Here is a 16,636-nt window from a genome sequence, read left to right on the forward strand (position 1 = left end):
CAGCCCGATTCGTAACCACTACGTTACCAGAGCTCCTTAGGGTAGGGAAAAAAAAAACAAAAAAGCTGGCAGGAAAGGCTGCAGACCATCTGTGTGGGCCCTCTAGACGCAGTGTGGCCAATTTGAATTTTCCCAGGTGGCTGTGAAGGCAAGAGGCCAGTAGGTGGTAAAGCACGACACTTTTTGGTGGAAAGAAAGTCACTGACTTATACTTTATGTATCCCCCTCTCCACCTCAGTGTTGTTGTTGTTGTTGTTGTTAGGTACCATCAAGTCAGTACTGACTCATAGCGACCCTATGCACAATAGAACGAAACACTACCCGATCCTGGGCCAACCTCACAACTCAGCTCACTGCTGCTGCCACTTTGCCAATAAAGGCTGGTTTTGGCTTTTCTTCTTTTTACATCACATGCCAATAGAGAGCAACTGCAGCCATACACAGCCAAGCCACAGGTGAACACTCTACAACTCCATCAATTGTGCAACAGCCAATAAATACCAGTTATTATACACCAAGGAGTCCTGGTGTGGTGCTGTGGGTTAATGCACCAGACTGCAAAGCCATTTAAACTACAAGGTCGGCGGTTCAAGCTCACCAGCCGCTCCTCGGAAACCCTATACAGGGTCACTATGGGTCGGAACCAACTCAATAGCACTTAACAACAACAACTATACACCAAAACAACAACTACAACCAACATCTGTAAAACCACTCTGAATTGAACTGTACGAACAGTGAACAGAGAAGCTCATCTCTTGATCACACACACCAGAAGTCAATTGATGAGTGCCTGAGAATAATACACCAACATACATCTATTAACTTGATACATACATAAAAAACCACAATACCCAAAAAACAGCAGAAAAATTCTGTTCACATTTAGAAATAAGACAGAGTAGTTCAAACAAATAACCAAGAGGAAGCATTATTAGATAATACTTTTGAGGAAGAAGAGGCACTGGAAGTACCTGGAAAATAATTCAGGAGAATGATATTGAGGTACATCCAAATGTTTGACAGAAAGGTTGAGGAAAACAAGGAAGAATTCAGAAAAGCATTACAGGAACAATCAAACAAAATAGTTACAGCATTGGAGACAATACAAAACCTGCAAAAAGAGGTCCAGATGATAGATACTAAAATATCAGAATGAGACAACACACTGAAAGGGCAAAGGAGTAGAATTAAATCAATGGAAGGCTGAATTAGTGAGCTTGATGATCGCTCTCTCAATTCTGGTAAGACAGAAGAAAAATCACAAAAAAGAATGAAAAACATTCAAAGAAACCCTAAGATTCATGTGGGACAACATGACAAGGAATAACCTACAGGTGATTGGAATTCCAGAACAGGAAGAGACAAAGAAAACCACAGAGAAGATGATCGAACAGAAGCTGGAAGATAATTTCGCTAAAATCATGAAAGATGAGAAGATAAGCATTCAAGAAGCTGAACAAGCCCCAGGCAGGATAAACCCCCAAAGCAAACAACCAAGATATATCATAATCAAAGAGAAGGAAGAATCCTGAAAGCAGTTCAAGAAAAATATCACCTACAAAGAAAAATCAGTAAGATCAAGCTCTGATTTCTCAGCAGAAACCATGCAGGCAAGAAGGTAATGTTGTTGTGAAGTGCCATCGAGTTGATTCCGACCCATAGTGACCCTGTATAGGGTTTCCGAGGAGCAGCTGGTGAGCTTGAACCACCGACCTTGCAGTTCAAATGACTTTGAGTCTGACGCATTAGCCTACAGTGCCACATGAGGGCTCCAAGAAGGCAATGTTGTTGTTGTTGTTGTTGTTGTTGCTAAGTACCGTGGAGTTGGTTTCGACTCATAGTGACCCTCCACAGGGTTTCCGAGGCTGTAAATCTTTATGGGAGCAGAAAGCTTCCTCTTTCTCCTGCGGAACCGCTGGTAATTTCGAACTACCAATCTTGAGGTTAGCAGCCCGATTTGTAACCACTACGCTACCAGAGAAATATATATATATATATGTATGTATATATATATCACCAATAACAACAACACACACACACATATATATATAAAAACTCTGAAAGACAAAAACTGACATCCAAAAATCATATTCCCAGCAAATCTGTCCATCAAACATGACGACAAAATTGGAACATTTCAGAAAATAAACTAAAATTAAAGGACTTGTAAAAACTAAGCCAACGCTCCAAAATATGCTAAATGGAGTTCTTTGGACGAAGAACCAAGAAGAGCAGACAACAACCAGTGACCTGCATGGCAAGACCACTCAGAATTCTGTCTACATATGGAAGTGGCCAGAGTAGACCAAAATTACAAGGCTTAATACAGGGAATCTTAGAATGTCAGTCTATGATCAGGACAACTACAAAGCGAAGAGAGGGAAAAGTACACTTACAGAGTTCCAGGTGGTGAGGCGCTCAGGTAGTTTTCAGGATAAAACAGACTGCTTTAAAATAAGGAAGAGAATAATGAAGCACAGGGCAACCTCAAGCAATCAATCGATACCTACTAATCATTACACTGAACATCAATGGATTCAGTGCACCAGTCAAGAGACAGAGTAGCAGAATGGATAAGAAAAAGGAGCCTTCTATATGCTGTCTACAAGACACACACCTAATACAAAAAGACAAAAAGAGACTAAAAATTAAAGGATTGGGGAATAAAAGATGAAACTAACTGCAGTAAAAATTGAGCAGGATTGGCAATATTAATGTCGGATAAAATAAACTTTAAGGCAGAAACCAGCATAAGAGACAAAGAAAGACATTATCTCATGATTAAAGGATCAATAGAGCAAGAGCACAACCGTAATAAATCCCTATGCTCCCAACGAAAGAGCCTCAACCTGACAACAACACAGTACACATGGAACATTCTCCAGAACAGATCATGTGTTAGGCCACAACACAAGTCCCAATAAAATTTAAAACATTAAAATACTAGAAAGCATCTTCTCAGATCCCAATGCTATATAAAATTAGAAATCAACAACAGGAAGAGAAGTGAAATAATATCAAAGACATGGAAACTGAGTAACCCCCTGCTTTAAAGCTACTGGGTAGTAGAACAAACAAAAAATGTAACAACCCGCAATATACAGATGAAAGAATCTTCCTAGCTGAAACAGAAGAGGACTTAAAATACTTACTGATGAAGATCAAAGATCACAGCCTTCAGTATGGGTGCACCTCAATGTAAAGAAAACAAAAATCCTTACCACTGGACCAGTAACATAGACAAAAAAAGACTGAAGTTGTCAAAGACTTCAATTTGATTGGATCCACTATCAACACTAATGGAAACAGCAGTAAAGAAATCAAATGATATATTCCACCATTTAGGTATTTCTGCTGCAGAAGTCCTCTTTAAAGGGTTGAAGAGTAGAGATGCCAGTATGAGGATTAAGATGCACCTGAACCAAACCACGGCGTTTTCAATAACCTTATAAGCACTGGACTGTTAATCGCAAGGTCGGCAGTTTAAACCCACCAGCCACTCTTCAGATGCCTTATACATGTCTGCGGTGAGTTGAAACCGACTCAATAGCACTTAACAATATATGCATGTGAAAATTGGACAGTGAGTAAGGAAGACCACAGAAGAACTGATGCATTTGAGCTACGATGTTGGAGAAGAATATTGAAAGTATCATGGACTACTAGAGCAAGCAAATCTGTGTTGTTAAAAGTATAGTCAGATTGGTTCAGACTCATAGCAACCCTGTACAGGTTTTCCAAGGCTATAAATCTTTATGGGAGCAGAAAGCCTCATCTTTCTCCTGCAGAACAGCTGGTAGTTTCAAACTGCTGACCCTGCGAGAAGCAGCCCGATTTGTAACCACTATGCTACCAGAGCTCCATTATAACTGATCGGAATATCTAAAATGGGGCTAGAACTTGCCCAGTGAAGGAGGCTTTCTTTGGATCCTTTGCATTGCCTAAGACCATAGGTGGAATCCTGATCTCCATCCAGAATCTTCGAGGTGGGACATCTCCACTTGAAAGGACAAGAAGACCAGCCTAGAGCGGCTAGCAGAACAGAAGATACTTCTTAAAAGAAAGACTGGCAGGAAAAATAAAAAACAATAATGGCAGTCCAATTGACTACTACAAGAACAAGCAAGTTGTTTGTCTTCAAGCCATCAAGACAAGTGCTCGGGTCCCCTCAGGGCAAACCCCCTTCCAAGACAAAGAGTCATGGGGAATACACGAGCAGGCATATGGTCTGTCTGGTGACCATGTTAGTCACCAATAATGTGGGAGAAAACAGCAATGAAGTTGTGAACTAAATCCGACCATGTTCAGTAGATTCTTGTGAACCCGGATGGAGACCTGGTTGGCCAGCAGTATGGCAAGGCCCAGGGACTCCTGGGCCCAGAGACAGTGACTCGGCCACAGAGGACTAGAGCGGAGAGTAAAGCATTCAGCTGATATGAAGTGAAGGGAGATGCACAAGAACACCTATACTTGCAGATAGTGCCCAGTTGACCTGGCTTCGATGGCTGGATGATCAGAACTCGACTAGAAGAAGAAAGAAGATGAAAACAAGAGTAATCAGCTACAATTTGATAAACTTGACCTATACTTACAGTAGCTCAAAAGAGGGAACAAATCTTTACAGCAAGGATCATTCCTACTCAGTACACAGGGTTGACAGGGATGAGCAACTTAGACATTGGCTACCCAAAATGGGGGAAGCTACAAAGGCAAGAAGTAACTGGCTGACAAGCTTTCAATAGGCAGCCTAGTTCTAGAGGGTGTGGGGGAAGGTAGAATCTCCACTGAATGGTTTTCAATCGGTCTGGTTGAGGCTGGTGAAAGGAGATGGGGATAAGACTCTTGTGGTACAACATTAAATAATTGCTCTCAGGACTGATAGTGAGGGTTGGAAATGTAAAGGTAGACCTTTTATTTTGTAGCAAAAGGAGGGAAGTGGTTGAATTTGCAGTCCCGGACAGAAGGTCCCTGAAACCATCAAGGGAGAAGAGCAGAGTGCGGGACCCTGCCCAGAGAAGCAGAGATGGAGGCAGAGATGATGACTGTGGAGAGATGGAGTGGCTGGGGACTCTGGACTCAGGGAGGGAGAGGGGCTGGTACTAATGGCCGGGGGGGTAGACTTGCAGGGTGTACCCTTTGGTTATTTGATGATACAGGGAGGGGATTGTAATTCACTTCAATGAAATGAAATAAATAGGATAAATGTAAAGCTAATGTTCTCCATGTAAAACATCACATAATTCACAATAAAAACTTAAAAAAAAAAAGTATAGTCAGTCACAATGCTCCATAGCAGCCAGGATGGCCCGACTTGGTCTCTCATCCTTGGAACAGATCAGTCCCTTTAGAAGGGTGTCATCTTAATGGAAGGTTGGTGAAAGGAGGAAGACTCCCAATGAGATGGACTGGCACAGTGGCAGCAGCAATGGGTTCAAGCTTAACAATGACTGTGAGGATGACGCAGGACCAGGCAGTGCATAAGGTCTCCACGAGTCGGAACCAACTCGACAGCACCTAGCGATAACATACGGGGATAAGTCAAAAAGTATTGCTATGAAACCATAAAACCCTTTATTAAACAAAAATACTACCTTTATTTAAAAAAAAGGTAGTAGGCCTCAACCAAGTCTCCACCTCTAGATCTATACACGGCTGAAGGCAGCCTTTCCATCTCTCTAACCTACTTCCTTGATGAATTACATAGTCTTCTACAAACACCACATCAAAGCGGCAGTTTGGGCATTCTCAAGAGACTCAATTGGATTCCTTTGAAAAGTTCTTTGAGTTTGTGGAACCAAAAGAAGTCTGAATGGGCAAGATCAAGGCTGCAGGGTACATGAGGTAAGCTTTCCTACAAAATGCTTATAGGACACACATTACTCTCAATGGAGAGAAACTGAAAGCCTTCCCTCTGCGAACAGGAACCAGACAAGGTTGTCCTTTGTCACCACTCCTATTCAATATTGTGCTGGAAGTCTTAGTATGAGCTATACAGCAAGACAGGGAAATTAAAGGCATCCAAATTGGCAAAGAGGAAGTAAAACTCTCTCTATTGGCACATGATATGATCCTATATGTAGAAAACCCCAAAGACTCAGTAAAAAAGCTATTAGACCTCGTTAGAAGATTCAGCAAAGTGGCAGGATATAAGATCAACATACAAAAATCAGTTGGATTTCTCTATACCAATAACTACCGCACTGCAAAGGGCATTAGGAAAGCAATACATTTTACAATAGCTGCCCAAAGGATGAAATATCTAGGAATAAATGTAAAAAGAGAAACAAAGGACCTATACAAAGAAAACTACAAAACACTACTATAAGAACTCAAGAGACCTACAAAAATGAAAGAATGTACCATGCTCCTGGATAGGAAGACTTAACATTGTGAAAATGTCAATACTGCCCAAAGCAATTTACACATATAATGCAATCCCAATCCAGATTCCAACAACATTCTTCAAAGACATGGAAAAAACAATTATAAACTTTATATGGAAAGGAAAGAGACCCAGGATAAGCTAAGCACTGCTTAAGAAGAAGAATAAGGTTGGAAACCTCTCACTCCTGGATTTCAAAATTTATTACATGGCTACAGTGTTCAAAACAACTTGGTTCTGATACAATGAAAGATATATTGATTAATGGAACAGAACTGAGAATCCAGAAATTAACCCATCCACATACAGCCAACTGATTTTCCACAAAACACCTAAATATATCGCATGGGGAGGTGACAGTCTCTTCAACAGATGGTGCTGGCAGAACTGGAAAACAATATGCAAAAGATTGAAATAAGAACAACAAGGAAGCTGCAAGCCACCGCAGAACATGGATGAACCTTGAGGACATTATGTTGAGTGAAACTAGTCAGTCACAAAAGGAGAAATACTGCATAGGATCATTACTGTAAAAGACTAAGAAAAAGAACCCATACCGGAATGTGGGGGTGGGGTGTGGAGAGGGAGGGGTAGGTGCATCACAGGGTAGGGAATAGACACAGGATAGTTTGGGTGCTAGAGAGGAGGGCAATGCACAAGAAGGGGGAGGGGAATGGAAGAACAAAGCAGACAGGAAAATAATTAGGCAGGTTTGTATGGGCTAAGTGGAACAGAAGTAAACAATGATATATGCACAACCTTAGAAAAACAGGGCTCTGGGATACAGGAATTGAGACATGGTTGGAATGGGGTAAAGGGGAGAAATAATGCTAAGATGCATGGTTGTCTTTTGAATCTTGGTTTTCCTTGCATTATATTATAAAATAGACACTGGAGGGGGAGAGAAAGGAATAGCCAGAAATATCACCATCGAAAGCTTGTAAGTCCGTCTTCTGCCTATAACTGATTGGAATATCTAAAATGGGGCTACAACGTGCCCAGTGAAGGAGGCTTCCTGCATCACATATAACTATAGGTGGAATCCTGAACCCCATCCAGAATTTTCTGAGGTGGGAAATCTCCACTTGTAAGGACAAGCAGACCAGCTTGGAGCAGCTAGAAGAACAGAAGATACTTCTTGAAAGAAAGACCAACAGGAAAAATACAAAACAATACAGTCAGTCCTACTGATTACTACAAGAACAAGCAAGTTGCTCACCCAGGAGACATCAAGGCAAGTGGTTGGGTGCCCTCAGTGCAAACCCCCTTCCAAGACTAAGACTCGATAGGAATACACGCTGTGATTGGTGACCATGTTCGTCACTGATAAAGGGAAGTGAGGGAAAAACAGCAATGAAGCTGCGAGTTGAGCCCTACAACATTCAATAGATTACTGTGAACCCAGAGATGGAGGCAGAGACGATGATGTGGAGAGATGGAGTGGCTGGGGACTCTAGACCCAGAGAGGGAGAGGGGCTGTGTGATGACCAGGGGGAAGGCTTGTGGGGTATATCCTTTGGTTGGTTGATGATGCATGGAAGGGATTGTAACCACGGCAATGAAACAATGTAAGATAGGATGAATGTAGGGCTAATGTTCTCCCATGTAAACGATCACATAATTCACAATAAAACATTAAAAAAAAAAAGAAATTCTCACAGGACAGCCTTCAAAGAATGAGAAGTACATTGCTAAGATGGAAAAAAGAATCCGCCACACAACCTTCCTGGCCTTTTTCTCATCCGTGCAGTTTCTGATTTTCTCACATCTTCGTCCTAACATAGCCTCATGACTGACGTCTCATATCCTTTAAGAAAATCTATCAGAATTACTCTTTCAGAAACCAAAAAACAGTTACCATAGCCCTTTGGAGAGGAAGCTCTTGCCTTGAACTTAACTGGCTCAGCAGAGCCCCTCAGAAGTCCCTGTTCTGACTGGACCGTTTTTTGGAAGGCATCCGAATGAGGCTAAGACAAGCGTATTACTAAGAAAGCCTGTCTGAAGCACAGAGGCATATTCAAAGGCATTCTGTTTAGAATGAACCCATGCATGCATGAACTGGATCTCGGGTGTAGCACTTCTTTATTTACCCCAGTATTTCTAAATAGATAATTCTTAAACAGAGAAAAGATGTGGCAGAAGTTTAGTTATTTAAAAACAAGTGTCGTGAAACCTAAAAGAATTTACAGGCAAAATGTGCAAGTTGAAGTTGATTAAGAAATATTTGCTCCTGACTGTCATTCACAGCATGAAACATACTTTACATGATGCTGCATTCACATAAAACAGAAACAATTTCATTTTACTATAACACACTGATATTTTCCATTCTACTGTTGTTGTTGTTTTAAAACACTGATCATTAAACCACTAAGCAGATTTCAATCACAATCTTCAGTTTGAAAAACACTGTTCCAGAAAATCACCAAGATCCAGAATTATTCGATCCTTAAAAGCCCACTGCCATCCAGTCGATTTTGACTCACACTCCCGCTACTTATGGTTTCCAAGGCTGTAAATAAACACTGACGGGAACAGAAGCCACCTCTTTCTTCCATGGAAAGGCTGGTGGATTTGAACTGCTGAACTTGAGGTTAGTAGACCATTGTGTAAACAATGATTTAGGCAAATGCTCTGGACTTTGCCCTTCCTATAACCCAATCCTCATCCTTAACATGGCCTTCTGAACCTTGTGTTCATTGTTGTTCTCAAGTGCCATCGAGTCAATTCTGACCCATAGCGACCCTGTAGAGCGTTTCCAAGGAGCAGCTGGTAAGCTTGAAGCACCGACCTTGCAGTTCAAAGAACTCTGCAATCTGACACATTAGCCCACAGCACCAAGCCAGGACTCCTTGTGTTCACTGGACATTCCAAAATTCCACTCTAATTCTCTGCTAACAGAAACTTTCTATCATAAATTTGTATATGTGGAGTACATGTGATCCAATGGAGACAGCACTTGATTTTACCACAGTTTTTGTTTTTAAACTTCATGTACTCAATTAACATTTGAAGTTGAACTGAATTTTGAATAGGCAGTATTTAAAATCATTAAGGATATAATCTGTGCTAAAATGAACTCATTCTGCTTGTCAAGTTTATTATGTTTTTCAATGATAGTGAAAAACTAGATAGGCTACCTATTTCTTTCCATCTAGGTACGCATCAACTTAACAATGCACAAATTCTGATCACTAAGTCAGACCTCAATTTCACACTGTATGGCTAATAAAAGCAAATGGGAAGATGAGACCTACCTTCAGCCAACGTCAAGGCTTCCATGATTTTAACAGGAAGAGAAGATCCAAAGGTTTTTACATCATAGTTCACGGACTCTGTTACTGAATGGTGTAGGAACATTCGCGAGGGTGTTCCTCTGAAGAAAAGAGACTGTATTACTTCATAGTTCAAATTTTCCATGATCCTGTTTTTCATGTATATAATTTCTAATTATAAAGAAGATCTTAAATAAATAAAAAGGAAGAAGAGGTGTGACGATGGAAAGAACACTGGCTCATCTACACTTGTGTAATTAAATGTATTTTTCATAAAAACAAGACAAAACAACAAAAAAAACTGCCAGGGTTTATGAGAACGTGACTTCAGGTTATTATGATCTAACAGGCATCTCTATTTGCTTAAACTCTAACTCTACTTCCCTTAGCTGTCAAATAAGAAGACTACATTAGTGTTTTTCACACTGCATGTCAGTTTCAGGGTCTCAGTCAGCGTTTTTTGGAAAACAAAATAGAATATACACTATCAGTTTACCACATGTTAGTGTCAAAAAAGTTTACCATTGGGTTAGATAACCATTAAAGCCTTCATCCAGTTCTAGAATTCTAAGACTCTACAGATTTCTGCAACCCAGCATCTGCAGTCACCTGGCCTTCAATAGCAGATAAAGCAGTAGAATCATATTTCCTTTTCACTCAGTAGAATCATATTTCCTTTTCACTCACTTCTTCACATTACAAACATTAACATACAGTCATCCCTATCAAAATGACCCTATCTCCTGTCAGGAAAAATAAAGAATGGTCTATATGTGTAGTCTGTATCTAGAGTGGCTTTGATTTTTGACAGAAAACAAGATTGTCTTTCAATGACCAACAAAAGGTGAGAAGAAAATTTTCAGAATAAAACAAGATTTTATTTTGACTTTTCTCAAAAAGAACAGAAAATAATGGCAAAAGCAACACTTTCAAGATCATTTTTCAAAATCAAAGATCAAAAGGCAAGGATATTGTGTACTCTTTAAAAATCACTTATCCTTTACTGTATTGCCAAAATTGAGTTGATAAAATTTAGCCATGAATTCCAGACATTTTTCATGCAAGGAAACTTTATTTTTGATAGATAAATTCAGAGGAAATTACTCAGAAACAGAAGCTACTTTCTTCTAAAGCTGTAGATTATGAACATGTTTTTGTGAACTACCGTTGAGTTATTCAGACTCACAGTGACCCCGTATAGAGGTTCCAAGATAGGTTTAAACCTCTGACCTTGTGGTTCAGAGTCCAGAGTCCAGGTCATGAACTTGGAAGGGGTAACGTGGACAGCTGCAGCTCTGTACTTGTACTAGGTTACAAAACTGCATTTCTTATAGAAAACCTTTTCCCTATTACTTTAGCTATAAAGTGGAATTGTGTAGCTAAAAATCCTTTTATTACCAAAACTATTAATTGTCTAAGATAGTAGGCACTAATAGAATGATATTCTGGGAGTCCTGGTGTGGCGCTGCGGGGTAATGCACTGGACTGCAAGGTTGCTTTGAACCACAAGGTTGGCGGTTCAAGCTCACCAGCCGCTCCTTGGAAACCCTATAAAGGGTGGCTGTAAGTCGGAACCGACTCGATGACACTTAACAACAACAACAACAACACGTCAGATATTATCATCATTTTACGTGTGAGAAGACTCCAAGTGACTTACTTCAGACCCCAAAAGTAGGAAGGTGAAGAGTGACCAATGATTCAAATTCAGTTTATTCTTGATTTCAGAATGTTCATAAAAAGTGTTGGTTGATGATGCATGCAGGGGATTGTAACCACGGCAATGAAACGATATACGATAGGATGAATGTAAAACTAATGTTCTCCCATGTAAACTATCACATAATTCACAATAAAACAATAATAAATAATAAAGTGCGAAGTGATGACTCCACCGACAGATCCACCCAGTTCAATGCGAAATAACAACTGGCCACGGTGGCAGAAGTCTGTTTTCCCAGAATTTTGGAATCTCGCCCCAGATTCCAGAAAACACCTGTCTCGGTGGAGACACTCCCCCTCGGGTCCCTGGAAACCTGCGATGGTCTTCGGGGCACCGGGGAGCGATCACTTACCGAGAGCTCAGCGAGCTTCGCCGGCCAACCGGCGAGAAGAGCACAGGAGAGCTGACTGCAGACCCCAGTGGCAGCCCCTTCCTGCTGGCCGCCCGGGGCGTGGAGCCCGGCCCGACCCCTCCAAGAGGACCCCTTCGAGACCCGGGACCCGGGGTTCGAGGGGAAGGGACCGCTGGGAACATGATGCGAGGAAGCGGCCGAGGGTAATACGAGCGCTCAGATCAGTGAGGCTGAGCCTCAGCGCGCGGAAGTTGAACTCTAAAGAGGACGCCCGGTGATGACGTCTGGACGCAGCGCGCAGTCTGCGGGGCGTGGTGAGAGCAGCCGGCGAGGGTGGCCGCCATTGATGACGTTTGCACCTATGCTCTAGAGCGCGGGGGCTCTCCATACGCTACGCACTGGACTGAGAACCATCAGATCGGCATTTCGAGCTCCCACCCCCCCAGCCGCTCCCGAACAAAGTGAGGCTTTCTGCTCCTGCAAAGATGTACAACCATGACGACCATGTGCCGGCTCGCTAGGAGTCGGAAGCCACTCGCCAGCACGTAACCACCGCAAAAACAAGAACTGGACTTCTAACTGCAGGGTCGGCGGTTCAAGTCCAGCCGCTCCTCGGAAATCCTATGCAGGGTCGCTAGGAGTCGGAACCCATTCGAAGGCACTTATCAACAAGCTAAGCGGGGATGGTGGTAGCGACAGCATCTGGGGGAGGCGGCGACCTTTGGTGAATTTCGGGCTGCGGCGTCGTGTAACTGCAGCCTCCGGGGGCAGCGGGTTAGGGTTCGCTGCCAGCGTCCTGAGCCACTGCGGCCAGAGTCCCTGTCTTCCCTGAAAATCAGAAAAGGAAAACCAGACGACCTGCCCAACCCTAGCAACTGGGCTGGGAAGCCACTTCGCACCCTGGCAGCTACTGAACCTCTTAAAAAATTGAAAGTGTTCGGTAGTCCGAGCTGAAGAGGGCGCACTCGTTCAGACTGAATGCTTTCACGCCCAGTGATGTATTTGTTCTTCTCTAGACGTGTCTTTTTCACTCTAACGAAGCTCCAAATCCCGTATCTCTAACGCAGACCCTTCTCAAAAATGCCAGACTTGTAGCAGCACCCTAAGGCACTTGTCCTCTGAGTGGCAGGAAACCCGCACAATGCGCTTGTTAAAAATGGAATGCATGTGTACTGGCGTACCCCACCCTCTACACCCTACGGTCCAACTAGTAAAACACATCATACTTTAAAACCCCAGCTTCCTAACAGCAGCCTAGTGTCCTTGTCACCTGGCTGCCATATGTTGTTAAGTGCCTTGAATTCGGTCCGACTCATAACAACCCTTTATATTGTTTCCAAGGAGTTGCTGGTGAGATTGAACTGCTGACCTTGCTTTTTCTACAGCGCCACATCAGGACTCCTATTGTTTTTGTTGTTAAGTACTGTCGAGCCGGTTCCAACCCATAGCAACCTTGTATAGGGTTTCTGAAGAGCTGCTGGTGACCTTGAACAGCTAACTGCAAGGTCGAAGGCCCTATTGTTGTTGTTATGTGCTGTGGAGTCGGTTCCGACTCATAGCGACTCTTTACAGGGTTTCCGAGGCTGTAAATCTTTATGGGAGCAGAAAGCCTCCTCTTTCTCCCGCGGAACAGCCCGTAGTTTACAACGACTGACGGTGAGATTATCAGCCCGATTTGTAACCACTACGCTACCAGAGCGCCTTGGAGGTTCTATTTTGCTGTTGTTGTTGTGTGCCGTGGAGTCGGTTCCGACTCATAGCAACCCTGTACAGGGTTTCCGAGGCTGTAAATCTTTTAGATTCGCACAATTCTCTTGTTAAACCTGAATGCATGTTTCCTGTAGGGCCCTCAAGTTCTACCATCTGCAGGGTTGGGGAACTTGGGCCCTGCCAAGGCAACCACAGTTCCAACCAGCCCATTGCTCTTGTTAAGTACCTTCGAGTTGGTTTCTACTCATAGCGACCCTGTATAGAGTTTCTGAGGGACAACGTGGTCCAGTGTTTATCCTACAGTACCACACCAGGGCACCATCATATTGTTGTTATCTGTCATCGAGTCGATTCTGACCTATAGCGACCCTGTATAGGGTTTCTAAGGAGCAGCTGGTGAGCTTGAACCACCGACCTTGCAGTTCAAACGACTTTGCAATCTGACAAATTAGCCCACAACACCACACCAGGACTCCATCACCTTGTTGTTGTTGTTGTTGTTGTTGTTAGGTGCCATCGAGTAGGTACCGACTCATAGCGACCCTATGACCCGATCCTAGGCCAACCTCATTACTGTGTCCATCACATTGTTGTTGTTAAGTAACTTTGAGTCATTTCTGACCCATAGCGACCCTGTATAGGGTTTCTGACACATTGCTGTTGTTTGTTGTTACGTGCCGTGGAGTCGGTTCCGACTTGTAGCGACCCTGTACAGGGTTTCCGAGGCTGTAAATCTTTGCAGGAGCAGAAAGCCTCATCTTTCTCCTGCGGAACAGCTGGTAGATTCGAACTACTGTCCCTCAGGTTCGCAGCCCGATTCGTAACCACTACACTACCAGAGCTCCTTAGGGGTGAGTTAATTAAATGTTTGACCAAATATAACTGGCTAATTTTTAAGTTAAAAATACTTAAAACTTAAAAATCCTACAGCACCACACCAGGACGAAGACTTTTCCCCCTGCCCCACCCCCTGAGGTACTGGCCAGTTCTACCAAGTTAAACTGTATCAGGTGTGGGGAATCTTTTTACTGTCAAGGGCCATTTGGATGGTAGAAGCATTCTGTGTATAAGGTGACTATGGGTCGGTATTGACGCGATGGCACCTAACAACAAAAACAAATTTTTAAGTTGATAATTTTGTGTAACCTTTTTACTGCCAAAGGCCATTTGGACGCTTATAACATCCAAATATGTGATACGTATCCAAAAGGCCCTTGACAGTAAAAAGGTTCCCCACACCTGATACAGTTTAACTTGGTAAACCTGGCCAGTAGGTCTTCATCCAGCTGTGGAGCTGTAGGATCAGCACTCAACTGTGAACCACAAGGCCAGCAGTTCAAACCCACCAGCTGCTCCTCAGAAACCCTACACAGGGTCACTATGAGTCGGAACCAACTCGATGGCACTTCACAACATCCTGGATTCCCCTCCACGTTTACATTCAGCATGGCATCCGGGTATACTGTAGCCCCTTCATATCTGGTGTTTTTACACACAGATATCCTCTAGAACAGAGTAGAGCTGCTCATAAAGCCATGAACCTTTATGGAAACAGACAGCTTCAGCTTGCTCTGGAAAAGCAGCTTGTAAAGTTCACATTACCAACTTTTGGTTAGCAACCCAATGCTTACCCCACGGTGCACAGAAACAGAATTGACGCAACCAATTCCCTCTTAGACTTGACTGCTCTCCATTGCTCTGGGCCCTAAGACTTGAAGACTCTCAGCAAAGCTGGATACAGACATAGAAGGAAAAGGATAAAAGCAGTTTGCTTATGATTTCCCAGGGAAATATCATCAATCGACACACACACACACCCACCCCTCACACCCACCCCCGTGATCTCCCACATGCAGATATGCCAGTGTTTATTTAACCATTCCCTTATTTTGCCAAATACCTAATGCGGGTCTATGTGTCTGTTAGGGGGTGCACCATCTCTGCTTTAAAGGGCGCTACTTGAGGGTCAGAGCTTCCTAACGGATGGGCTCCATCCTCTAGTTTCTGGTTCAGGAGGTCTGGGCTGAGACTTGAGAATTTGCAGTTGCAACAAGCTTCCAGTCGTTGGATGCTAATGCTGCTCTCTGGGGAGCACATTTTGATAACCACTGGTGTAGTGGTAAAGGAGCCGATGTAGCGCTTTAGGATAAGCATTGTACTGCTAGCTGTAAGATCAGCAGTTCAAAGCACCAGCCGTTCCTCGGGAGAAAATGAGGCTTTCAGTTCCAGTAACGATTTACAGCTTCAAAGGCACTACCACAGAGTTCCTATAAATAGGAATAGACTCGACAACAAACACTTAACAATGACTAAACACGTCTTGGTGTCAAAAAATGCAAATATCAAACAAAGGCAATCTAGCAGAAGAACAAAATATTTCCAATAAAAATAAAGTCAAAAACCAAACCTACTGCCAGAGTCGATTCTGAGTCACAATAACCCTATGTAGGAATTCCAAGATGAAATCTTTATGGGGCCAGCAGCCTCATTTTTCTCTCCCAGAGCAACTGATGGGTTTGAACCACCGACCTCATAGTTAGCAGGTCAACATCTAGCCCATTGTATTAACAGGACTCCTTCCAATGAAATAGGGCTCTTAAAAAAAAGAGTAAGAAAAATAAATAGAAAGTAACGTAAGTATATAAAGGGCGTGAACTGTCACTAGATCCAAGAACAGAAATGACCAAATGCATACTTTTAAAATATCAACTGTACCAGGCATTAAAAAAATCACAATTAAACCAACATTCAGAATTCTTTGCCTACTGAATTTGTTAAGTGTCATCTAGTCTGTTCTGATTCATAGCGACCCTGAGAGAGTTTTCAAGGAGCAGCTGGTGGGTTTGAACTGCTGACCTTGCGGTTAGCCAAGTGCTTAGGTAAGTCCAGTGCTTATCCTGCAGTGCCACACCAGGACTCCTTTTAGCAGACATAAAATAAAAAAATGAAAAGAGCCCATGTTGAAAAGACTGTGGGGAACCATGCACTGCTTATATATACTTCCGGTGGCGTCATGAGCTAGTGCAGTCTTTGAAGTGGACAATTTGTATCAAACTGCCTTATAATTGGAGTCCTGGTGTGATGCTGCAGGTTAATGTGCTGGACTGCAACATTGACCGCAGCCAACCGCTCGTGTTCCTCAGAACTCAGAAACCTTATACGCTCAATGGCACTTAACAACAAATGTGTGT

The 16,636-nt window shown here is 42.8% G+C and overlaps 2 protein-coding genes across 2 annotated transcripts in view; both read right to left on the bottom strand.

Moving 5' to 3' along the window:
• The window catches only part of NUP133 (nucleoporin 133kDa), a 100,320-nt gene extending 88,403 nt beyond the window's left edge, over nt 1-11,917 (bottom strand). Inside the window, exons 1-2 of the mRNA XM_006868591.1 lie at nt 11,736-11,917; nt 9,643-9,761 (exon numbers count right to left, since the gene is read on the bottom strand). Coding sequence (XP_006868653.1) covers nt 9,643-9,761; nt 11,736-11,917 — 301 coding nt within the window. The remainder of the gene's footprint in view (nt 1-9,642; nt 9,762-11,735) is intronic.
• A 483-nt stretch (nt 11,918-12,400) lies between these two features.
• Nucleotides 12,401-16,636, bottom strand: part of ABCB10 (ATP-binding cassette, sub-family B (MDR/TAP), member 10) — a 54,715-nt gene continuing 50,479 nt past the window's right edge. Inside the window, exon 15 of the mRNA XM_006868592.1 lies at nt 12,401-12,563. Within this exon, the coding sequence (XP_006868654.1) occupies nt 12,401-12,563 (163 nt within the window). The remainder of the gene's footprint in view (nt 12,564-16,636) is intronic.

The sequence above is a fragment of the Chrysochloris asiatica genome, unplaced genomic scaffold, assembly GCF_000296735.1.
Source record: "Chrysochloris asiatica unplaced genomic scaffold, ChrAsi1.0 scaffold00119, whole genome shotgun sequence".
Lineage (NCBI taxonomy): Eukaryota > Metazoa > Chordata > Mammalia > Afrosoricida > Chrysochloridae > Chrysochloris > Chrysochloris asiatica.